General features: G+C 44.9%; 1 protein-coding gene and 1 pseudogene across 2 annotated transcripts in view; both read left to right on the top strand.

The window, feature by feature from the left end:
* LOC147904827 (putative choline kinase 2) overlaps positions 1-24,534 on the top strand; it is a 69,308-nt gene that overhangs the window by 30,130 nt on the left and 14,644 nt on the right. For both annotated transcript variants that reach the window (XM_087395680.1, XM_087395688.1), the window contains exon 3: positions 1,306-1,501. In XM_087395680.1, coding sequence (XP_087251806.1) covers positions 1,306-1,501 — 196 coding nt within the window. The remainder of the gene's footprint in view (positions 1-1,305; positions 1,502-24,534) is intronic.
* On the top strand, positions 9,476-11,309 carry LOC147904828 (uncharacterized; annotated as a pseudogene).

Below are 24,534 nucleotides of genomic sequence, written 5' to 3'. Positions count from 1 at the left end.
ACATCGGGCCGCTCTTCACCTGTCACGCGTTTACATCTGTGAGAGGACAATGGGCTTTGTAATTGGTTGTTTGGTTTTTGAATAGAGGTGATTGTTGGTTTTATGCTATTGGTTTATGCCTTGTTGAGCCAAGCATTGGCTTGATTTTTGAGAGAGAATTCTAAGATTGCAGTAGCACGGGACTTTTCTGGTAGATTTGAGGTCCATCCTTAAGCCTAGTATAGGCTTTGGTCTTGATTTCTCTTACTTGAGCAGAGTGTTCACAGCACGTGAACTTTGCTGAGATTTCTTTGCGTCTTTTAGTTCGCTCAAATGGCACAGGAAAATCCGAATGATGTCTTTCAGATGCTTGCCCAAGAGGATAGGTTGGATGTCACCAACTATTCTCTTTGGAGTTTTATGGTGCGGAATCTCTTGGTTGCCAAAAATTTATGGGATTATCTCACATGTGATAAAGCCATCCCGATCAGATTGCGCCAGCTACACCTCCACAGGGGGGTCAGGGTCGTGATGCTTGTGCATGGGGGGCAACAGGGTCAACAATAAACTGATCCAGTTGGTGAAGTGGAAGCACCTACCATTGTTACTACTGGGTCGCTGGCTCACAGTGCCCTTTTCAAGGTCGCGTGGGGTCCTGAAGCTAACATGGGTGGCGCAGGGGGGGGAGAGCTGGTGCAGCTCGCAGGTAGAGGCTGATGTAGGTGAATCAACTTCTAGGTTTGTTGTTCACCCAAATTTTGAGCAGTGAACGACTCTTTTGGGTCGTCCATGTTCAAGCTCACATCTAGAATTTTCTGGTCCAAAAAGCATCGTTATTGGCCTCTGATCTCATAGTATCTGGACATGTCACTGGCATGTGCTCCTGTGTCTCACATAGCCACAAGTCGCAAGTTTTTTATGCGAGGCTTATAACATTTATCTCTGAGATAATAAGAGATTTAATTTAAATTATATGTTCGGAGAGAAACTTCAATGGGTCCTTTTTATGTTCCCTTTCCAGTTCGCTTAAGGGTGCTAGAATTCTACTTTTGCATGTAGAGAAGTCCATATTTAGAGCTTTGTTTTTTGGATTGAACCATGCAGTGTCAAAGAATCTTGTAAAAACCTTGAATGGATTATTAACTTTGAATTTTCCAACGGTCAGTGCTGTTCTTAGGTAGATAAATTTTACTCCTAATTTTGGCTGCTTATGCATTGACTCTGTTTGCTGGCTTCTGGATGATTTATGAAAATGGACCTAGAACAATTATTAGTAGTGCAAAAATGTTTTTTTTTATACTTTTCAGATTTATGCTTGTGACCCAGATTATGGCTTGGTACTGCTTTGGAGATTTGCTCGCCAATGTGTCAAGAAGAATTTCATTTGCATTCTATGAAGGAAGAAATATCAGAGCTTCAAAGTAAACTATCAAAACCAAGAGAAAGAACAGGTTTTTGCCACAATGATTTGCAGTATGGAAACATCATGATGAATGAGACAGATGGCTCTGTTACCATTATTGTAAGATTGGGCCATTCAACACAGATCCATGATACGCAACTTGCTTGCTTTTGCTCAATTTATGAATCATGGGTTAGATGTGATAAGAGGAGGCAACTTAGGATTTTGTGACTTGTAGCATGAAAAGTTTTGTTTGTTGTAGGGAAAGTTAATCTCAGAATGGTGGAATTTATAGAGCCTAAAATTTTCCAAAATCAGAGGCGTTTTTATTCTCTCCTGTTTTTGCTGTGTCTGAAAGGTGAAATGCCCCCAACTCTCTTAACAAGGGTCAGAGTGCTATAAATAACTATTGTGTATTTTTTTTGCATGGAATTAAAATAAAACAGAGAGTAAATGACCATAGAAATAACCTGCATGAATAAAGTACCCATGATTAAGGAGCCAGGATTGGGATATCTTTTTTTTTTTTTTTTTTCAAGAATCATGTGCCTTTGCAGCGTCTGTGAGATCTGCGGCTGTTGCCCTCTGCTCTGTTCTGTGGGATGTACGTGTGGGCAGCGTGAGGAAGTGTCGCGAGCATAGTACCATAGATGAGGTGCCTACTTGTTGGTCCTGTAGATGTCCTCCTAGTCTGGCAGCTATGAAGTGCGGGCTTGGGTCTCTTGCCCTGTGGTGACTGCTCAGTCACCCCCATAGTGTGGGGTTCTTAATCCTCTGCTGCTTGGGGTCTTGATCTACTGTGGATCGCATGAGTGTCCATCTGTTTCTCCTGATCTCAGATATGAAAATTGTGGAGCATGGATAGTCTGGATAGTCAATGAATTGGCTGGTGTTCTCAAATCCTTACTTGGGAAGACAATGGTATCTGTTGTGGATCACATATTGTATAGGGCATCTCAATAGAAGCGCAACCTCTTGTATATCACACAAGGTGCTGAGTCTCAGCTTGCAGTGGAATCATCTGGCCTCAACCTCTCACCTTGTCTCAATGTGGAATCAATGGGGCTATATTCGGAGCTGGCCCATAGCTATCCATTCAAAGTGTGATAAATGGTTCTGGAGACATCTGAATAAAGGCATCCTTAGTCAGGTGATGAAAATTGTCTCTTTAGAATGCCATTTTGGTGGCATGAGGTTGTATTGGGGATGTGTAAGTTAGATGAATGTATACTTGTCATAGGTCTTTTGTGATAATTTGGTGGATGTCTTTCTATATCGGACATAGAGATGCTGCATCTAGACAATATTGGTATGGGGAAGAGTCATCAATGGACATGCCTCAAGTGTGAAACCATTTGATGACCCATGCATAAAAGCATCATTTGTCCCATACGTTGCGATCAAATAGATGATGATAGAGCTCACCATGGCAATCTCTGCTATCACGAGGATGTGAAAAGTGATGTAAAGTATCTTCGTAACTCAACCTACGCTTAACCTGGGGTTAACCATGGTTAAGTGTTGTAATCGTTTGGCTGTGAGGGACTGGCTAGAGGAAGTGCACACTTCCTAGAAGTTCCTAAGGGTGAACCACTAGGTCCTAGGGGCAAGGCAAAGGCTTCAAAAGAGGGGTCTAAAAGTTGGGCCCAAGGACAACCAACGTTGTCCTTGGTATGGAGGTTAGGACTTTAATGAAGGGGAAAATGGCAAGGAGGAGGTGCCATTTGTCATGCATGTGTATGCATGCCCTTCCCCCACCTTCCATCTCTCTCCTCTCACTCTCCCAGAGGTGTTGGACGTTTTCAGTTGTTCTTGTGCAGTTTTTGAGCTGTTTGAGATGTTTCAAGCCTGTTTTCAGCCGTTTTATGCCATTTAAAGTATGTTTTGACTGTTCATCTGTTTTGACTGTTCCAAGGCTAGTACGCACTTCTAAGAAGTGCTAGAAGTCATTTTTGAACTTTCTGAAAATTTTCGTACGGACTGTACGGACGTACGGACGGACGTGTTCAGCTGCCTCCAGCAAGTTTCCGGGGTTGTCTTTTGTTGTGTTGGACCTTTGTGCACATGTTTTTGGCAGCGTGGTGGCTTCTGGAGCTGTTTTGGACCAGTGTAGGCTGCAGGAGGAACTTTCCCTGCTGCTTTTGGCACCCTCTCTTAGGAGGACTCAGGCACAGATCCGGAGGCAATCATTTCGGGACAGATTTGTGAACCATCTTTCCTCCACAGCTCTTTCTTGTTCACCCTCCACTCTCTACCTTCATTTCTCTCTTCTCCTGATTGCTGGAAGACACCTGCACCCTGCGGGAAGCCTGGACAGAGGATAGGTGCGAGGAAGGAGCTCACCCCTCTGCCACAGACAGCGGGAGTTGGTCCAGGTTCTGTTTTTCCTTGTTCTTTCTTGCTTTGCAGCTTTTTGAAGTGCATGCGTGTTGTGTGCAGTCCTTTCAGGACTCCAACAGGTTCTAGGAAGCACCCAAAGGCAAGGGTGATCTTGTGAAAGGCCTAAGGACAATGTGGATGCATGTGATAGCCTTGAGGCTGCCTTGAGCTCAGTTTGCCAGTGGTTTGGATGCCTGAATGCCTCTAAGTTATGTCAGATCAGAAGTGAATGCCTGAGTATGCCTTGCCAGTGGGAATTCTAGTGGTGCACTTGGATTAGATGCCTTGAAGACAAGTAGAGGATTTGCAGAGAGGAACAGTGCAGGGTTGAACCCTTGTTGTAAAGCATTTCCATTCAGAAGCATTAAATAAATACCGTAAGGGGCGCCAAGGCATTTGGGGCTAGTGGGTGCACTGTGTACTATTTTTATTGAGCAGGGGCATTCTAGCCTCACCTTTGTTGTTGTTGAAGCTTGTTTCTAAGTTGTGCTAAGTGATTGAAGTGACTGAAGCTTGCATTGTGGCTATTTATGAAGTTTATGACTGAGTAGAAGAAGATCACTGCCCTTTTGTTTATCGAAGGCCGGTTTCAGTGGTTCCATTGCCAGGATCATCGCCATCCTCCTACAGAGGTGAGCCCTGGTAGTGTTGGGTGAAGGACACCTTCAGTGCAATTGTTGCTATAGCCATCAATCTGTTAGAAAATACCCAACAGAGGGTACACGCAGCGGAAGACTTATAGTAATGCCCAGGAGCTCACACAGTGTGCGGTGTGAGTGTGGAATCACAGACTTCTTTACTTATGTGCATACAATAGGTGTGCAGACTCATCTATAGACAATGAACCAACCAGATAGAGAAACCACCAAAATATATATTTCCGTCCACAACTATGGACACAATACAAAAGAGACAGATCCAGAGTCCCACCAATGATGTGGTCCTCTGATCTTACCACAAGGTCCTTCTCCTATCAGCTGGCTATCTCTAGACTTGAGTCCGCATGCTCCACCTCGAGCTTCTGTAGACTTTCCGTCCAGATCCCTTCCACCTTGCTGTCTTTGCACCAGCCTAGGTGGGCAGCACTCTGAGCCAGGTCTGCAGCTCTACAGCTCTCGTCACCTTCTGGATAGAGACCCACAAGTGGCTGATCTGCTGCTCCTTCTGCTCCTTGAACTGCTGCACCAAGTGATATGAAATGAGGCCCAGGGCCTCTCCTTTTATAGGCCCCAAGGGGGCTGACAAAAAACCGACCCGCCTGTTACAGACTGGCTGACCAGACTGGCCGACCAGTTTGTGGCTGGTCCAGCCCTAAAAGGGCACACACCCCATGGCTTTTGGCCCAAACTTCCAGGGTCCTTTGGCCCTCTATTCAAGGCAGGTATCCAGCCTATATAAGGCCTGCCTTCTGCCCACTGACAGCCACATTTCCTGCTGCATATCTGGGCCTGCTCATCCTGCCATATCTGCACCTCTGCCAGGTCCTCTTCCCAGCCACGTGTCCTGCGCCGTACACCTGTACATCCTGCTGTCCTGACCCGCCTGTACTGCGCCATCATCAGGGTTTGTTGCAGGCCCTTCACCTGCCCACTACCCTCGCCAAGCTGACGCCATCTGCAGGTTCTAATCCTGTGAGGTGCTGCCCATGTGGCAGCCCCCTCTCTTTCTTCTCTCTTGGGCACATCCTGCCCTAGGTCTCCCTCCCCCACGCACTCCTCATTTGGGAGCTTACAGATGGGGAGGTGACCTTTCCAACACCCCCTCTCACCAACACATCTCGGCCCAATGCCAACACGTCGATGACGATGCTCCAGTAACTCCCTGGTCGTAGTCCTCTGGAACTCTTCGATGTCGAAATCTTTTCCTGGCTTTTCATGAGTGGCTCCTGCTTCACCAGGTCCGGTTCCGCTTCCGCACACCATCTTGGTACACAGGTCCATCTTTGGTAGCACCTCCTGGTACCACCTCCTTCAGTCACGTTCCCGCCTCTGAACTCGAGCAATCCAGTTGTCACAATCTTCCAGTCGTCCCCCTCATAATGAGTGAACAACCTGGAGTCTTCCAGGCACCATGCTCTGAGGTTCTGTTTCAACCCATCCTTCCTTTGGCAAGGTCTGCAACCAATGAACATTTCCAGATAACCTGGACCATGAACTCTTGCTGAGTTCTCAAGCAGGTACTCTTCTGGCTTCAGTACTCTTTGTCCATCACCTTCTAGCAATCTGCGTCCAAGATTTGAAGAAGCACCAATACTTCCCCTTCTGCCTTCGAAGAAGGCCAATTCCTTCCAATCTCTTATCACCTGAGACAAATGAAGAGCAGAGTCTCTCCACAGCATGCTATAAAGGCTCAAATGCAGAATATCAAATACATACCAGACTGTTGACTGCCTGAATGTTCGCTCTGAAAGCAAAGTCTCATTGAGGCACCCACCAAGCGCTTGTGTAATCCTGTACTATCCCCTTCTGAACTCCAGCATCCATCTGACCATGAGACCCCAGGGCCTTCCATGGAATCCACCCTCGTGTCAGTGTCAACAGCCACACACCTGGAAGGTACCAAGCGCTCCATGCTGTCCTTTACCTTCACAAAGGCATCTGACTCCTCGTCGACCCACATCTCTATGTCAGACATCCTTACTGTGATTTCTGGATCAACATATCTGACCTCGGTAACACTCGGTGATGTCACCAGGAACAACTCTTTGATTACCACATTTGCTTTGGCCTTTCCCTCTGAATCTGAGTCAGACTCCTTGTTGTTTTTCAGATCCGCCTTTTTCTTTCTGCAGTCCTTTGCAAAATGTCCGGGCGTATCACAATAGAAACACTTCTTCTTGTGCTTTCTCTTCGAAGTCCCCTCGTCGTCAGAGTCGTCTTTATTGGACTTGCCACCGTTAGGCTTGCCCTTTCCTTTGCCAGTGGAATCCTTCACCAGCATCGCCTTATCATCTTTATCCTCGTTATAGAGCTTCTCCCAAGCTTCCTCCTGTAGCAGTAATGGACACAACTCCTCAAACGTCAGAGGTTTGGTCCTCTGTCCTACTATCACAACCGTAACAAAGCTCTTGAAACTCCGAGGCAGTCTCCTCAGTACCATCAAGGCCAGATGGCATGAGTTTGTCTTCTGACCAATTGCTGCCAGCTGATCCCGCACCACCTTGACCTTCATCAAATGACTATGTACCGTATCTCCTTCTTCCATATCAAGATTGTAGAGTTGATGCTGAAGAAGCACGATCCGGGAGGTATTGTCTGTCTCGTACAGATCTTTCAAGGTGGCCCACGCCTCTACTGACGTCTCGGCCAGCTGGATATGCGGAAGAACGGAGTCCACCGTAGTCCCTATGATTATTGCCAGGGCATGGGCATCTCTTTCTTCCCAAGCTTCAAGCTCCTCTCTGTCTACTGCCATGAGTACCTCCCCTTTACTGTCCACCATGTCCTCCGGCTTCGACTCCTCTCCCGTGGTCAGCTTCCACAACTTCCGAGCCACTAAATGACTCCGGATCTTCACTTTCCAGATCGGGTAATTAGTCCCGTCCAGGTCCCCAGACTCTCCAAAATTAGGGATAGTGAAAGAGAGAAAACTGGGGGAGGAGGAAGGGAAAGCAGGGGCTGAAGAGGCTGTAGAGGTCGACATCTCTGCTGTTTATACCACACGGCAAAGTCAACCAAACTCAATTTCAGTAAACCAGAACTCTGAACGCACGTGACTGAACCTGAGTCACCCTCCTTCTGGCAAGGGCACAATCCTCTAGTCGTGGAAGTCGATTCCCTAGAGCTTTTGAATCAAGGTCGTCCTTCAGCAAGGTCCCTGCCTTCAGGCTCCCACACCTGTGAGCCTCCTACTTGGGCTCTGATACCATGTTAGAAAATACCCAACAGAGGGTACACGCAGCGGAAGACTTATAGTAATGCCCAGGAGCTCACACAATGTGCAGTGTGAGTGTGGAATCACAGACTTCTTTACTTACGTGCATACAATAGGTGTGCAGACTCATCTATAGACAATGAACCAACCAGATAGAGAAACCTTCAAAATATATATTTCTGTCCACAACTATGGACACAATACAAAAGAGACAGATCCAGAGTCCCACCAATGATGTGGTCCTTTGATCTTACCACAAGGTCCTTCTCCTATCTGCTGGCTATCTCTAGACTCGAGTCTGCGTGCTCCACCTCGAGCTTCTGTAGGCTTTCCGTCCAGATCCCTTCCACCTTGCTGTCTTTGCACCAGCCTAGGTGGGCAACACTCTGAGCTAGGTCTGCAGCTCTACAGCTCTCTTGTCACCTTCTGGATAGAGACCCACAAGTGGCTGATCTGCTGCTCCTGCTGCTCCCTGAACTGCTGCACCAAGTGATATGAAATGAGGCCCAGGGCCTCTCCTTTTATAGGCCCCAAGGGGGCTGACAAAAAACCGACCAGCCTGTTACAGACTGGCCGACCAGACTAGCCGACCAGTCTGTGGCTGGTCCAGCCCTAAAAGGGCACACACCCCATGGCTTTTGGCCCAAACTTCCAGGGTCCTTTGGCCCTCTATTCAAGGCAGGTATCCAGCCTATATAAGGCCTGCCTTCTGCCCACTGACAGCCACATTTCCTGCTGCATATCTGGGCCTGCTCATCCTGCCATATCTGCACCTCTGCCAGGTCCTCTTCCCAGCCACGTGTCCTGCGCCGTACACCTGTACATCCTGCTGTCCTGACCCGCCTGTACTGCGCCATCATCAGGGTCTGTTGCAGGCCCTTCACCTGCCCACTACCCTCGCCAAGCTGACGCCATCTGCAGGTTCCAATCCTGTGAGGTGCTGCCCATGTGGCAGCCCCCTCTCTTTCTTCTCTCTTGGGCACATCCTGCCCTAGGCCTCCCTCCCCCATGCACTCCTCATTTGGGGGCTTACAGATGGGGAGGTGACCTTTCCAACACAATCTTAGCAAGCATGTCACACCATGAGAGGTCATTGACCGTTTCAGAGCAGGAGGGGTAGGATGAAGAGAAAGCATCAGAGAGCTTTGAAGAGGAGCACAGTACTAGCGGGGGTGATGACCAGCAGGACAGTGGGGCTCATCCAGTCTCTCCAGAGCATGCCACGGAGGACTCACAGGATGAGGTAGATGAGGCAGAGGAGCTTGATCCCAATGCACTTTTTCAGCTACGAATGCAAAGTGTAGCAAGAGCCCTGTCGCAGTTGCAACATGCTGTCACGGAGATTATGCAAGCTCCTCCCCCTATGGTTGCTTCCCCTGGAAGCAAAAAGTCATCTCAAAAGAAATATAAGAAGCATAAGAAGACTCCTAGGCATGTTTCTTTCGGTGGACAGCTGTCAGAGATGCCCTCGATCACCCCTGTAGTGGGTAATGCCAATAACTTTCATTCAGTCAATCAAGGACAGCAAGCCCTTCCTCAGCCCATGATGCATCTAGGATATTTCGGAGAGGGATCAGTTTTTCAGGCAATGGTAGCACCATCCGCAGAGGCACCCGGAATGCCAGGTAGCTTTATGGGCAGCATGCAGCCGGGAATGCAGAATTTCCAGCAACCTATGATGGGTGGAATGCCCCCTGCAAATGCCAATATGATGTACTCAACATTGGGATGCAGCCTAGAATGCAAACAGGAATGCCTAGGACAATGGGCAATACTTGGAATATGCCACAGATGCAGGGAGTGGGACCTGGAATGCCAAACCCCACTATGTGTATGGTTGGAATGGCTCAGAATGCGGGAGCAGTGATGCCCCCACCGTTTTTACAGCCCCCCGTTTATGACAATCTCACCCCTAAAGGCAAATTGAAAGATTACGAGGAGGGAGGGGCAACTGTCAAGTTTGAGACTTTCAATGGGATGTAGGACAGATTGAAGACTTTGACATTCGTGCAACAGTTTGATGCTACCTACTCAGGTGGACACTTCACAGAATCCTCCAAAGTCCGAAAGGCAGCCACCTTTTTGAAGGGCAATGCGCTCCAATGGTGGACCAACCTCCTCTTGCAAGGCAGAGCACCTACCACTTGGGTCAAATTCAAGCACATCTTCTCAATAGCATGGCTCACTACCACTTTTGAGGTGGATATCATGACCGCCTGGTATAGGTTGGATGCTGCAAATTGCAGAAATTTGGAGGACTAGAATAAGAAGTTTTGGGAAGCCCTATTGCCAGTGAATTCTTACAAACATGTACCACTGTCCGAGCAAATTGAAAGATATTGTTGCGGGTTGCCAAAGGAGATTCGGGACTACTGCACGAAGACAAGGGTTTCCAATATGTCTCAGTTGGTTGAGAATGCCACTACAGCTTATGCACTAATGCAAGGGAAAGTTTCTGAGTTCAAAGGAAGCTCACAGGAGACATCAAGGTCAAAGGGCAGCAAGACGGAATCCCCTAAGAAGTTCAGAAAGTTTTCCCAGCCCATGAAGGCAAAGTTTGTTGGAGGACAGAGGCGAGTACCGACCCGCATGTCTGATGAGGAAAAGCAAATTCTCTATGATGCCAACAAGTGTTATATTTGCAAGGAGAAAGGCCACAGGGCTTTTGAATGCCCACATAAGAAGCGGAAGTTCCCTCCTCCTGAGTGGGGTGAGCACAAGGAGGAAAAGAGGACTGATCAGAAGAATAAAAAGCCCAAGCCCACTGCTGGTCTTTTGCCAGACTTGATTGGGGCTGTTCAGAATACAGATGCTACAGAGTTATGCCAGGCATGGGGCAAGATAAGAGACCAGACAGCTCTGATGTTTTTCGATCCGGGAGCCAAGGCCAATTTCATCTCTCCAAAGCTGGCTGGAAAGTTAGGAATAAGGGCAGAAGAGATGGGTTCTTTGTGTGATGCAAATATGGCTTAGGCAGTCAGTTACTCCAGTGATAGGCAAGCTGCGGATGCATATTCAAAGCTACGTGGACACAGAAGAGTTCTATATTATGCCGTTGAATGGTTGTGATGTGTTACTGGGGATACCTTGGCACTTTCGTGTTGGGGCTGTTTTGGATACAAAGAATAAAACAATCACAATCACTCACCGTGGCAAGACCCACGTTCTGGATGCTAAATTGAAGGGAGAATCCATCCCTGTTGTATCTGCTTCTGCCATTGGCAACGTAATGAAAAAGCATCTTTCAGCGTACTTAGTGTTTGCCTCTGAAAAGAAGTTAGTAGAAGAAGAGTCTCATTTTTCTAAGCTGGAAAAACAGCGGACAGATTTTCTTTTTCAGTTTAGGGACTGTTTTTCTGACTCACTTCCACAGGAGTTGCCCCCTGAAAGGCCAGAAGACCACACGATAGATATAATCCCTGGTAGCAGTCCTCCTAACCGACCTCCTTACAGGGTCAGTGCAGCCCAGCAAGAGGAAATTATGAACCAAGTCAAGGACCTGCTGGAGAAGGGGCTGATTCAGCCCAGCTCTTCACCTTACTGCTCACCCGTGCTCTTGGTCCAGAAGAAGGATGGATCCTGGCGGATGTGCATTGACTATAGAGCCCTCAATAAGATTAACATTAAGAACAGACTCCCTATACCGTGGATAGATGATATTTTGGATAGGTTATAGGGGTCTGGAATGTTCAGCCACATTGATCTGAAGAGTGGTTATCACCAGATCAGAATTCAGCCAGAGGATGTTCACAAAACAGCATTTCGTACTGTACGAGTTTCTTGTCATGCCATTTGGGTTAACTAATGCACCTGCCACCTTCAACATAATGATGGATAGGATTTTTAGAGAGCACCGAGCCTTTGTTGGCACTTTCTTCGATGACATCATCGTGTTCTCTCAGGATGAGGCTGAACATAGGAAGCACCGGAGGGGTACTTATGCAGGATGGAAGAGTCGCGGCATACGAGAGTAGAGTGCTCCAGGATGCTGAAATGAATTTTGGCATCTATGAGAAAGAGATGTTGGCTGTCATCCATGCTCTTTCGACCTGGAAGCATTATCTTTTGGGTGCTGATTTTCATGTTCAGACCGATCATCAATCACTGCAGTACTTTCTCACTCAGAGAAAGTTGTCTGAGAAGCATATGAGGTGGGCAAATTTTCTTTCTATGTTTCATTTTCAGATTGTGCATGTGCCTGGGAAGAAGAATGTTGTTGCAGATGCACTCTCATGCGAGCCCACTCTAGATGCAGTGTCTGTTAAGCCACAAGTTTCAGCAGTGACCATTGCATATCATGATGAGCTTGATGCCATGAAGGATCAATATGCCAATGATGCTGATTTTTCACGGATTTATGATCAATTGGTTGATGGACAGAGGCATGAGCACTATACTCTCAAAGACGGATTTCTGATGATGCATGGCAGATTGTGTGTCATGAAACAGTTGAGGCCCAAGTACGTATTTGTAATTTAAGGGGCGATGTAAGCCATGCAGGCTTAGGGCTCTGTCTATTCTATCCATGGCTTGTATGTATACTTTCATTTGGAACCTGTAGGCAACAAAAAAGAACAAGATGTAATGCAGTTAAAATTTTACTGTATAACAGGTTGTTTAAATTAGAATCGGATACTAGAATTGTGACAAGTTAGTAAAAAAATAAAAGAAAATAGCACAACGTATAAATTTGAATGGCATTAAGTTAAAAGAAAATGTGTATGTACATGGTAAATTTACTTCTCACAACTCAATAAACAATATTGATGGATGAAGGTACAATGGTAGAGTCAATGAAAACAAAACACCATTTTACTAGGAACATGTAGCTGGGAAACATGGTAAATGTACTTCTTACAACTCAACAAGTTGTGTTGATGGACCAAGGTACAACGATAAAGAGTCAATGAAAACCCAAAACCATTTTGCTAGGAACGTGTGGCTAGGAAAAGAGTTTTGATGTTGAAGTAGATATGAAACACTCTTAAGGTGGAAACAAAGATGAAGGTCTACTCTATCTTTTAGATAACATGTTGACTGTATTCCTGTTCACGTACAAGTAGTAATCACCAATCATGGTACTTGGCCTTAGGGCTAGCCTGTGATTAGTCAATCTTTGTTTTTCCCTTGTTACTTTCTGTATTGTTGTCACTTTCCGTTTTTCGTTTCTTTCTTCCACGATCAAAGCTGTGGAGCACTATTTCTTTTGGCCATCATTGAGGAAAGACGTCGAGGCATATGTCAGGACATGCATCACCTGCCAAAAGGTGGAATATGACAGGCACAAGCCGGCTGGACTGCTGCAGCCTCTACCTATTGCCGATCGACCTTGGCAGAGCATTGCCATGGATTTTATCTTTGATCTTCCTCGTACACCATCTAGACATGATGGGATATGGACCATTATTTGCAGATTCAGCAAGCAGGCCCACTTCATTCCCATCAGAAAGAAAATTACAGCAGACGAGATGGCGAGACTCTCTTTGTCTCATGTGTTTAAACATCACTGGATGCCTCAATCAATTGTTAGTGATAGAGACCCGCGGATGACAAGTCTTTTATGGAAAGGTATCTTTAAGAATATGGGTACCACGCTGAATTTTTCATCCTCTTTCCATCCTGAATCTGATGGGCAGTCCGAAGAAGCAAATTCCACTGCCCTTGATCTTCTCAAATGCTATGTTTCGGATCAGCAATCGAAATGGGAGCAATTTTTGCCACTTGTTGAGTTCGCGTACAACAACACTGTACACTAATCCACGGGGAAAGCCCCCTTTGAAATTGTGGCAGGAGAACAGAAGGTACCTCCCATTCTGCATATGAAAGAGAAGATTTTTGAAGCGAACAGATTTCTGGAAAGTTTGGATGTTGCTTACCAGAAGGTCAAAACAGCCCTCCACAAAAGCCAAGAGAAGCACAAACGGGCAGCCGATAAGCATCGCCGCGAGTTACTCTTGAAAGAGGGCGATTGGATACTGCTGCGTTTTCAAAAAGCACAACTCAGGAAGATGAAAGGCAAGACGAAAGTGTACACAAAGCTGAAGATGCGGTATTATGGTCCTTTTCAAGTTTTTGAACGCATTAATGATGTAGCTTATAGGCTGAAGCTACCTGCCACTTGGACCATACACAATGCCTTTCATGTGAGTTTATTGAAGCCTTTCCAAGGTGATGTGCCTGCTGACGTGTTGCATGAGGATCAGCTTGAGGTGGAAGAGTTGGATTGGAAAGAAAAGTGAAAGGTAGAGTTTCCCGTCGCTATCTGGTGAAGTTCAGGAATTATCCTGCATTGGATGCGAGGTGGATGGAGGAGGGTGACCTGGCAGACTCACCTTAGATTTTGCAGCTCTACCTCGATGCATTTCAGCTTGCGCCAACTACGGTACAGGCTTCTACAGGTTCAGCAGAGCAGAGATCTAGAGCATTGCCTGGTGCTCAAGAGGAGGGCCCTTCCTTGATTCAGACTGCTCATATATCTGGAGATCGCTTGGTGGCATCGATTGTCTCACCCGAGATGCTGCTTACTGATAGTATTTCTGCCGTGAGGTCTCCATGATGGGTGTTCGCGACACTCGACATAGAGGATGCATTGATGTATGGATGGACTCTCGAGCTCTCCTATACCATATTATCATTGCAGGTTGTATCTTACAGATGATGTATATTCTGGTATGGGCTATTTCTACCTATTTGTACTTTTTCAGCAACAACCTAGGTAGTTTGCTGTTTTAAGAGGAGGGTATGTCACGAGGACGTGAAAAGTGATGTAAAGTATCTTTGTAACTCAATCTACGCTTAACCCGAGGTTAACTATGGTTAAGTGTTAGCCGTGAGGGACTGGCTAGAGGAAGTGCACACTTCCTAGAAGTTCCTAAGGGCAAAGTCTAGGTGCACCACTAGGTCCTAGGGGCAAGGCAAAGGCTTTAAAAGAGGGGTCTAAAAGTTGGGTCCAAGGACAACCAACGTTGTCCTTGGTATGGGGGTTAGGACTTTAATGAAGGGGCAAATGGCAAGGAGGAGGTGCCATTTGTCATGCATGTGTATGCATGCCCTTCCCCCACCTTCCATCTCTCTCCCCTCACTCTCCCAGAGGTGTTGGATGTTTTGAGTTGTTCTTGTGCAGTTTTTGAGCTATTTGAGCTGTTTCAAGCCTGTTTTCAGCTGTTTTATGCCATTTTAAGTTTGTTTTGATTGTTCCAAGGCTAGTGCGCACTTCTAGGAAGTGCCAGAAGTCATTTTTGAACTTTTTAAAAATTTTCGTACAGATTGTAGGGACGTCCGTATGGCTGTACGGAACCCGTATAGACGTGTTCAGCTGCCTCCAACACGTGCTCGGGGTTGTCTTTTGCTGTGTTGGACCTTTGTGCACATGTTTCTAGCTGCGTGGTGGCTTCTAGAGCTGTTTTGGACCAGTGCAGGCTGTAGGAGGAACTTTCCCTGTTGCTTTTGGCACCCTCTCTTAGAAGGACTTAGGCACAGATCCCGAGGCTCCAGGTTTGCCTTGGAAACCACGTATGCTTCTCCCCTATACATGATAAATATAATACAAAGAACTCCTTGCACCAAAGCTTAAATGTTGCCACATAGGAATTGGTCATAGACACGAGGACGTGAAAAGTGACGTAAAGTATCTTCGTAACTTAACCTACGCTTACCATGGTTAAGTGTTGTAATGGTTTGGCCGTGAGGGACTGGCTAGAGGAAGTGCACACTTCCTAGAAGTTCCTAAGGGCAAAGTCTAGGTGAACCACTAGGTCCTAGGGGCAAGGCAAAGGCTTTAAAAGAGGGGTCTAAAAGTTGGGCCCAAGGACAACCAACGTTGTCCTTGGTATGAGGGTTAGGACTTTTATGAAGGGGCAAATGGCAAGGAGGAGGTGCCATTTGTCATGCATGTGTATGCATGTCCTTCCCCCACCTTCCATCTCTCTCCCCTCACTCTCCCAGAGGTGTTGGACGTTTTCAGTTGTTCTTGTGCAGTTTTTGAGCTTTTTGAGTTGTTTCAAGCTTGTTTTCAGCCGTTTTATGCCATTTTAGGTTTGTTTTGATTGTTCCAAGGCTAGTATGTACTTCTAGGAAGTGCCAGAAGTCATTTTTGAACTTCTTGAAAATTTTCGTCCGTACTGTACGGATGCCTGTATAGACGTGTTCAGTTGCCTCCAGCAGGTGCCCGGGGTTGTCTTTTGCTGTGCTGGACCTTTGTGCACATGTTTTTGGCTGCGTGGTGGCTTCTGGAGCTGTTCTGGAGCAGTGTAGGCTACAGAAGGAACTTTCCTTGCTGCTTTTGGCACCCTCTCTTAGGAGAACTCAGGCACAGATCCCGAGGCAATCATTTCGGAGCATATCTGTGAACGATCTTTCCTCTACAGCTCTTTCTTGTTCACCCTCCGCTCTCTACCTTCATTTCTCTCTTCTCTTGATTGTTGGAAGACACTTGCACCCTGCGGGGAGCTTGGACAGAGGATAGGTGCAAGGAAGGAGCTCGCCCCTCTGCCACAAACAGCGGGAGTTGGTTCCAAAATTCTGTTTTTCCTTGTTCTTTCTTGCTTTGCAGCTTTTTGCAGTGCATGCGTGTTGTGTGCAGTCCTTTTAGAACTCCAACAGGTTCTAGGAAGCACCCAAAGGCAAGGGTGATCCTGTGGACGGCCCAAGGACGTGTGGATGCATGTGATAGCCTTGAGCTCAGTTTGCCAGTGGTTTGGATGCCTGAATGTCTCTAAGTTGTGTCAGGTCAGAAGTGAATGCTTGAGTATGCCTTGCCAGTGGGAATTCTAGTGGTGCACTTGGATTAGATGCCTAGAGGATTTGCAGAGAGGAAGAGTGCAGGGTTGAACCCTTATTGTAAAGCATTTCCATTCAGAAGCATTAAATAAATACCGTAAGGGGCGCCAAGGCATTTGGGGCTAGTGGGTGCAGTGTGTACTATTTTTCATTGAGCAGGGGCATTCTAGCCTCACCTTTGTTGTTAGTGAAGCTTGTTTCTAAGTTGTGCTAAGTGATTGAAGTGACTGAAGCTTGCATTGTGGCTATTTATGAAGTTTATGACTGAGTAGAAGAAGATCACTGCCCTTTTGTTTATCGAAGGCCCGTTTCATCTGCTCACCTATTTCAGTTTGGCCATAATCTCTACCTCATCAACGTCTATGATGATCTGGAAAGATATGTCTGTGTAGTGGTCTTGCTGTAGGCTCAGCTATATCATATCTTGTGGGGGAAATCTCTTTCCTCGGATCTTGTGTGATAGGATAGTGACTTCCAAATCTCTTATCTGACCGACTCGTCATCCTATTTGAGATTTACTCCCTTGAAATATCCCACATATAGTGCTACTGGTCTGATTAGAGACTCAAAGAGGAGGGATTTGGTGTTGACACATTGAAAGTGAGCTTGGAAACACATCTGTCCAATCTAGCCAAGTATGCATGTCGTCTGATCAGGTGGCCTAGGCTATTGGTTTTATGCTGATTATGCCTCATGTGAAAACACATCCCAAGTACACATTAGGATGTGACAATCTCCATCGGCTCTTTTTTTGTGAGAGCGAATGACTTGTGTGGGTAGTGAAGGTCGTGACCTTGGTCTTGCCAAGGTTGACCTTCATGGCCTTGTTCTCACAAAATATGTATAGAGCTGATAGGTGTCTTTACAAGCCTCCTCTATGTCTGAGATCAGTACCACATCATCGGCATAGATAATAATAGGAATAAGGGTCCCTACCTATATTGAGCATACCTTCGAGGGTCTCTACGAAAGATGCATCTCATTGATATAGAGTCCAAAGAGGGTCCTTGCTTCGTCCTAATGGTGCTGCTCACCTCCTTTTACACCCCTCTGCAATAGACTTGACCTATCACCCTCTTGTAGAAGGCCATGTCTACCGGTCTGCAATACCTATTGTCCAAATTTGTTGGGTAAGACTGTGGGATTGAATCAAGAACCCATGAAACATGAGCATACCTTCTATTTCCTATGCAATTGGTCCTGCTCGAAGCTTGCCTGTCCCATTATTCTCATGCTTGCTAACTTTGTTTGCTCACTAATGTGTACCTCTAGTTCCTACACGTATCTCTTGGCCATTGGGTGGCCTACCACAATGGTCGGGTACTTCCCTGCGTCCATAAGTTGTCCCACTTTGTGGATTGGGATGATGTTGTTAATGGTTAAGTTGTAGGAAAACCCTTGCAGAAGGTCTAATTCAAGAGCTTGGCCAGGATTGGTGCAAATACTTCCGACCATGGGTTATGAGTCATGCATGAATACACTCATGATTTTTAGCTTTGTTATTCTTAAGTTTTTTGATGGCTTCCTTAACTGTCTATTGGTTAATAGAGTGGAGCTAGTGAGATGAGGGGTATTCATGATATTGGTTGCGGGTTGGTTTCCAAATTCGTACGTGTTAGCATAATCCTTCCATCGAGTGATATCTTAGGTGCGGCAAGATGGCCTATTTGTCAAGAGATTCCATCCATAATTCCTTGGTGTTACTGCTTTATAATATGTTTAAGAGATCTTGCTCATGTCACACAAGGAATTCTCGTGTTGTGCATCTCGCTGTGCAGCTCGTTCTTCCAATTTGGTCTCTGTCTGGGTGTCCCTTTTTAGTCTTAGTTCTTGAAATCCTTGTAGAGGAATGGGCTGCATTACCCTTGGGCTTGCTACCACCAATTAATTAGGCTTTTCCCTTGCCTCTATGACCGGTAGCTAAAGCTTGATACCCAACACGCAACATTGACTTGTGACAGTGATAGCAACTCTATGCTACGTCCTTTAACGTTGCTCACGAATGGGACAATAAACATCCATGTCAATAGGTCATCGATTGGAACAGCATATGCTTGCTTCGCTATAAAAATCATGTTGATGCATAGATGATACATACTTACATATACATGGATGTAGAGAGTGGTATATAGGAGATGATATGGCATCTTGAAAGTATAGGTGTGAATAGACTTAAAGACAAATAAAGAAAAATTGAATATAAGCTGTGGTGAGTAGCCTGTAATGAGATCTCCTCCCTCGTAATGCAAGTGGAAGGTTCATGAGCATACTTTAATTAGTCTATCTCCTCCCCTCTTTACATGTTCAGTGTGGTATCAGAGCCATGTCCTTCTGCATCTTGGGCGGCCACTAGACCTGTTTGCACTTCACTGCATTGCAAGGGACTCATCGTTTATGTTGTGGTCATTGCTGGAGGCTCGCCTTGAAAGAAAGACTACGAGTCTTGGTTAGCTGTCAACACGCACATGAGTTGTAGCCGTTGTAGCTCATTTGTCACACTTTACCGCAATTTGTAGTAACTTCCTGGTGATGAGAAAGAGAGGAACTTCGAGCCTTCTACCTCAGAGTCTTGTGTTGTTTGCATCGACGCTCTGTCCTCCTTTGTAAACTTTGCGGCTTGGGAGATCATCGTGGCAATTGGTGTTGACTTCTTGTTTTCTGCAAGTTATCAGTCTTTTTCACTCTCCGATGGGGGTTCTTTTCACCTTTCCCTGGTACTGCTTCGCTATCGGTCACCCAGGAGTATTTAGCCTTGCAAGGTGGTGTCGCTTTCTCCAACAAACGTTGGTTGCATTTCTTTATGTTCAAATGCCCGGTTGGAGAAGCGGATGCATTTGAGCGTTTGAATCAAGGCCTTACTAGTATATGTATGTATGTATGTATACACACATATATATACATACATACATACATATACATATATATAAATTTATATATATGTAAATGTATATATGTATGTATACATACATACACACACACACATACATACATACATACATATATATATGTATGTATGTAATGGATGCATATGAGGATGTGAATGCCCATTATTGAAGCTGTTTGATGCCTCAAAAGGAAGCACAAATTTCTGTTTTGCAAACTATTACAAGAGCGAGTTTGGGATGCGCTTGAGGCTCGTTTGAGGCCCTAATATATGCATTTATGGAAAGTAGAAAATGCAATGAATGCAATGCTAAATGCATGATTTGATGCCAAAAAGGGACGCTTGAATGCCAAAAATTGATGCTCTTGAATGCTAAAAACTAGAGCAAGTTTATAAGGTTGTTGCAAAGGGCTAATTTCAGATTTTGATGCTATATGCCTTACATGAAGTGAGTGGAAATTGGTGTGGAGAAAATTCAGAAAAGAGCCATCATTTTGGGTGTTGTTGAATTGCATTTTGAAGCAATTATATGCATAAAGCTTGGGAATCAAGCTGGTTGAAACTGTGTAAGCAAATTGTGGATGAGAAACTCACCAAAGACAACTATAGTGTTTGGTCCTATCGCATGGAAAATTTTTACATGGGCAAAGAATTATGGGGTTTGATTACGGGGGAAGATGAATGTCCCGAATTGCCATGGGAGGACCCATCGGATGAGGATAAATTGGCATATAGGACTTGGGTTGAGAAGTCCGAGAAAGTGTTGCATTGGATATCGATATGCATTTCAGAAACTCTCATTCCACATATCAAGAAGGCCAACACTCCAAAAGAAGTTTGGGATATAGTTCAAAAAATGTATGGTACAACGACCGAAGCAAGAAAAAATCAGCTTAAGTAAAGACTCCATGGAATGTGGAGAGGTAATACAAGTATTATAGATTGTGTTGCTGAAATTAGGCAAATCACGGCGGATTTGGCTTCCATTAATTGTAATGTGGAGGATGATGACTTAGTGTCCATCAGGTACTTTGAATGGATTGGGGCCTCAATATAAGTCTTTGGACACATCTATCTCCGTGAGAGGTACTATGCCCAATTTTGAAGAGAGAATTTATTCTACTATAAGGTAGGTAGAAGTGATTTGAGAGGAAGGAGTGGACCCTCGAGGTCATGGGGGAGCCTCATATGCTCATGAAATCAATATGGACAGAAATGAATATGTGCTAAGAGGCCGTGATTCCATGCAAAGAGGAAGGGGGACAGCCCCAAACCGTGGTAGAGGAAGGGCCAACCATGTGCAACAAGCTGGAAATTGCCATTTTTATGGAAAATTTGGTCTTTATGAGAGAGATTGCTATTCCAAGCAAAATTCCAGCGGTAGAGGCTGTGGTGGAAGGCATCAATATAACAATTATGTTGGCCAAAGGGAGTATGATTATGAACATATGCATGGAGCTCATTTATTCAGTATGGAGCATATTATGGGCATCATGTCAGCCCCCTCACAAAGTGATGATTGGTTTGTTGACTCGGGTGCCACCATTCATATGACCTACCATGGTGAAGGGTTTACTCATAAAGATAAGATGACGGGCGGTGAGTTTGTGGCTACGGGTCATGATACTATGCATAAAATTACCCACATTGGAAATATTCCATTGGTTGATGGAAATGGTGTTGAGAACACTTTGGGGGATGTGTTATATGATTCCACCATTACTAAGAATCTTGCATCAATGGGTCAAATGACTGACCAAGATTATCAAGTAAGATTCTATAAATTTGGATGCTTTGTGGAAAAATTTTACAATGGCAAAGTTGAAAAAGTGGTTGCAAAAGGCTATAAGAGAGGAAGATTATTTACTTTTCATGTAGGAACATCTTCTTTTCAGCAAGGTATGTTTGCACAAAGTGGCCACAAACAAGATCAGGTCATATCAATTATAGCAAGTTGAAGCAGATGCAAACAAAAGAGCTTGTGAAAGGGTTGCCTATTTTTGGACATTTGAATTTCAGCCATATATACCCAGCATATCAGTTTGCCAAGCAAACACGCTTGCCATTTCCAAAGAGGGGGAGAGTGAGTTAATATTCTTTGGAAATAGTGCACTCTGATATTTGGGGTCCTACAGATAATGTAACCCCCAGAGGAGCAAGTTATTAGATTACCTTTCTAGATGATTTCAGCCGCATTATAGGGGTATACTTTTTGAAAGCAAAGAGTGATGCTTTCAAAGTGTTTTGCTAATACAAAAGAATGGTTGAGAAGGAGCTTGGGTGTCAAATACAATGCTTTCACATGGATAATGTGGAGAGTACATGTCTTATGAGTTTGAGTTCTTGTATAATCAAGGCATAAAGAGATGGGTTACATGTAGATACATCCCACATCAAAATTGGAGATATGTCTAGAGCCATGATTGATGAAATGCATATGCCATTGACTTTTGGGCTGAAGCAGTGCACACAGTGGTGCACATAATGAATAGGACTCCTACGAATGCCATACATGGGTGTCATGTGCATGGTGTACCTAGGGTTGGATAGCAGGTTAACGTGGGTTACGGGATAGCATAGGGCTGGATGGCTATTTTTAGCCGAGATTGCTATATATAGATCGCATTATATTGAGGGAGCTATTCATAGCATTGTGCTATCTATAGCGGGTTTCCTTCTATATAGAGGGAGGGCCAGTGCTATTGTGTAGATCAGTTGAGCGCTCCTCAACTGATGGATGGGGCTTGGACCCAGGCCGGGACTCTGGCCATCTATATGGCGGATCATAGGTGGTGTATCGAAGGTCCTCTGGACGGGCTCAGGTGGTATGGGACGCCGGGGTTAGATACGGGCCTATGGATGAGTCGAGCTGTAGCTCACGTGCTCGGGGGTGGTCGGGAGGATCGAGGCACCTGCGCTATGATTCTGGTTGTATTGAGGATGAGATTCTAGGTCAGTGATAGGGTCAGATCCTGCGGGGTCGTGTCAATGGGATGGCATCCTTTGAGAAGCCTTATGGGTATAAGCCAACTTTGGCATATATAAAGGTGTTTGGCTGCATTTATAAGGTGCATGTGCCCAATGAAGTAAGAAAGAAGATGGAGCCAAAAGCTATAAAATGCGTGTTTTTGACATAACCCCTGAAAGGAAGGGGTATAAGTGCTATGATCCCACTACAAGACAAGTATATGAGAGTCGTGATGTTAAATTTAGTGAACATGAACCTTGGTATCAGCTCAAAGCAATTATGGTTGAGGATGGATACATTTCTAAGGTTAAGAAAGCAAAATTACAGCAAGTTTTATCTTTAAGTATGGATATGACATGCCTATCTCAGCATGAAGAAAGTGTTGATAGTGTGAGCCCTTGGAGTGAAAGACTAAGGGGGAATATGCATGTGGACAAAGGGAAGCAAAATGTTAAAGTTGATAAGAGCATTGAGGATGCAAGTGGTGATGAAGGGAGTGATTTACAGCTTGTCAAAGTTCAAGATACCAAGCATGCCACAAAGTATGTATCACCACATGCAAGAAAGCAAGTGTCAAATCCAACCCTTGAGGAGATCCCGTGGATAGATTGACATATAATTGTTATATGAGGATGCACTATGCATATGTGGTTAGTAAAGTGCAACATGTTGAGCTATCATGTTTTGAAGAAGTTGTCAAAATTTCAGATTGGAGAGATGCTATGAATCAAGAGATGGATGCCTTGGACAAAAACAATACATGGATTTGTCAAGCTTCCTAAAGGCAAAAAGCCTATTGGTTGTAAACTAGTCAATAAAAAAATACAAATCGGATGGAAGTGTTGAAAGATATAAGGCAAGGTTAGTAGCAAAGGGTTATAGGTCCAAACATATGGTTTGGATTATGAGAAAACTTTCAGCGCAGTAGCAAAGATGACTATCATGAGGACGGTTATTGCATTGGCTAGCATGTTTGGCTGGAATTTATGGCAGATGGATGTTAAAAATGCCTTTCTAAATTACAAGAGGAGGTATATATGATATAGCCGGAGGGGTATGCACATCATAAGTTTCCAATGCATGTGTGCAAGCTAAGAAAAGCTTTAGATGAGCTGAAACAAGCACGAAGGGGCATGATGTGACAAGATAAGTAAAACCTTGCTATTGTCCCGTACCATACTGTTCGATCCATTCATTATGTTCGGGTTTATTTTTTTCCTGCGTTCGTTTGTTTTGGATGGTTGGTTTTGTTATTGGTGGTAGTTCTGCCAAATTGATTTTGAGCCTCTAGTTCCAATGATCTCACACTAAGCATCTACCTCTGACTCTGAGTCTCGACTCTCCCCTCTTTATCTCCAACAAGTGACAAGGCTCAAGCTGCATCAAGCACCTCCATCTCTCTCCATCTTTATCTCCATCAAGCACCTATATAACATGTTTGTACAAGATTTAAAGCTTGTACGTCGAACGATGTTAAGTCTCCTCAAACCTCGAGGGCTTCTACTTCTGATCCACGCGACCACGGAGTCCTTTTTCCTTGAGCCTCCTCAACCTTCTTTCTTTTTTTTGGCTCCCTCTAGAATCCTCCCTCCTAGCCCAATACCTCCCAAGTGGCCAACCCTCATGGTGCCATGTGTCCAAGTGGACCTTACCATTAAACCCCTCTTTAGGTTCAACTAATGCACCCTTCCATTAATTACCTAGGCCTAGGATTTCCCCCTAGACCCTATTAGCCACATAGGTAAATATTGTCAAGCCCTCGTGGTTTCCTTGTTATACCGATGTCACGGTATTACAGTTGACGTAACATTCCCTCCCCCTTAAGAATTGTTTACGTTCTCGAAAACAAAATTGGGAAACCTCCTTTGGAGACTGCTTACCTTTTCCCATGTTGAACTCTCTTCAGATCTATCTTTCCACTTAACCAGATATTCTTTCCATATAGTATGTCGCGTTCTTGTTTCTTGTGTATCTAAAATTCTTTCTGGTTCATGTGGTAAAGATGCGGGTTCAATAAGTTCAACTAGGACTTCATTTTCAATGAGATTATCCTCATCTCCTAATTTTCTTTTTAGCCTACTAACATGAAAAACTGGATGTACTCTACATCCCTCAGGTAAGGCTAATTTGTAAGCAAGTTCTCCAATCCTCTTAAGTATTGTGAATGGTCCACAATACCTGGGAGATAACTTCGGACATTTACCTGTTTTTAGAGATTCTGAAGATTCAGGTACCTTAAGGTAGACTTTCTCATTTACTTCAAACTCCAAC

This window comes from Dipteris shenzhenensis, chromosome 2, assembly GCF_047967505.1.
Source record: "Dipteris shenzhenensis isolate YYH24624 ecotype China chromosome 2, Dip_SZ_1.0, whole genome shotgun sequence".
Taxonomy (NCBI): Eukaryota; Viridiplantae; Streptophyta; class Polypodiopsida; order Gleicheniales; family Dipteridaceae; genus Dipteris; species Dipteris shenzhenensis.
The sequence above is the reverse complement of the archived record's forward strand: the minus strand, read 5'-3'. Positions and strand labels throughout refer to the sequence as shown.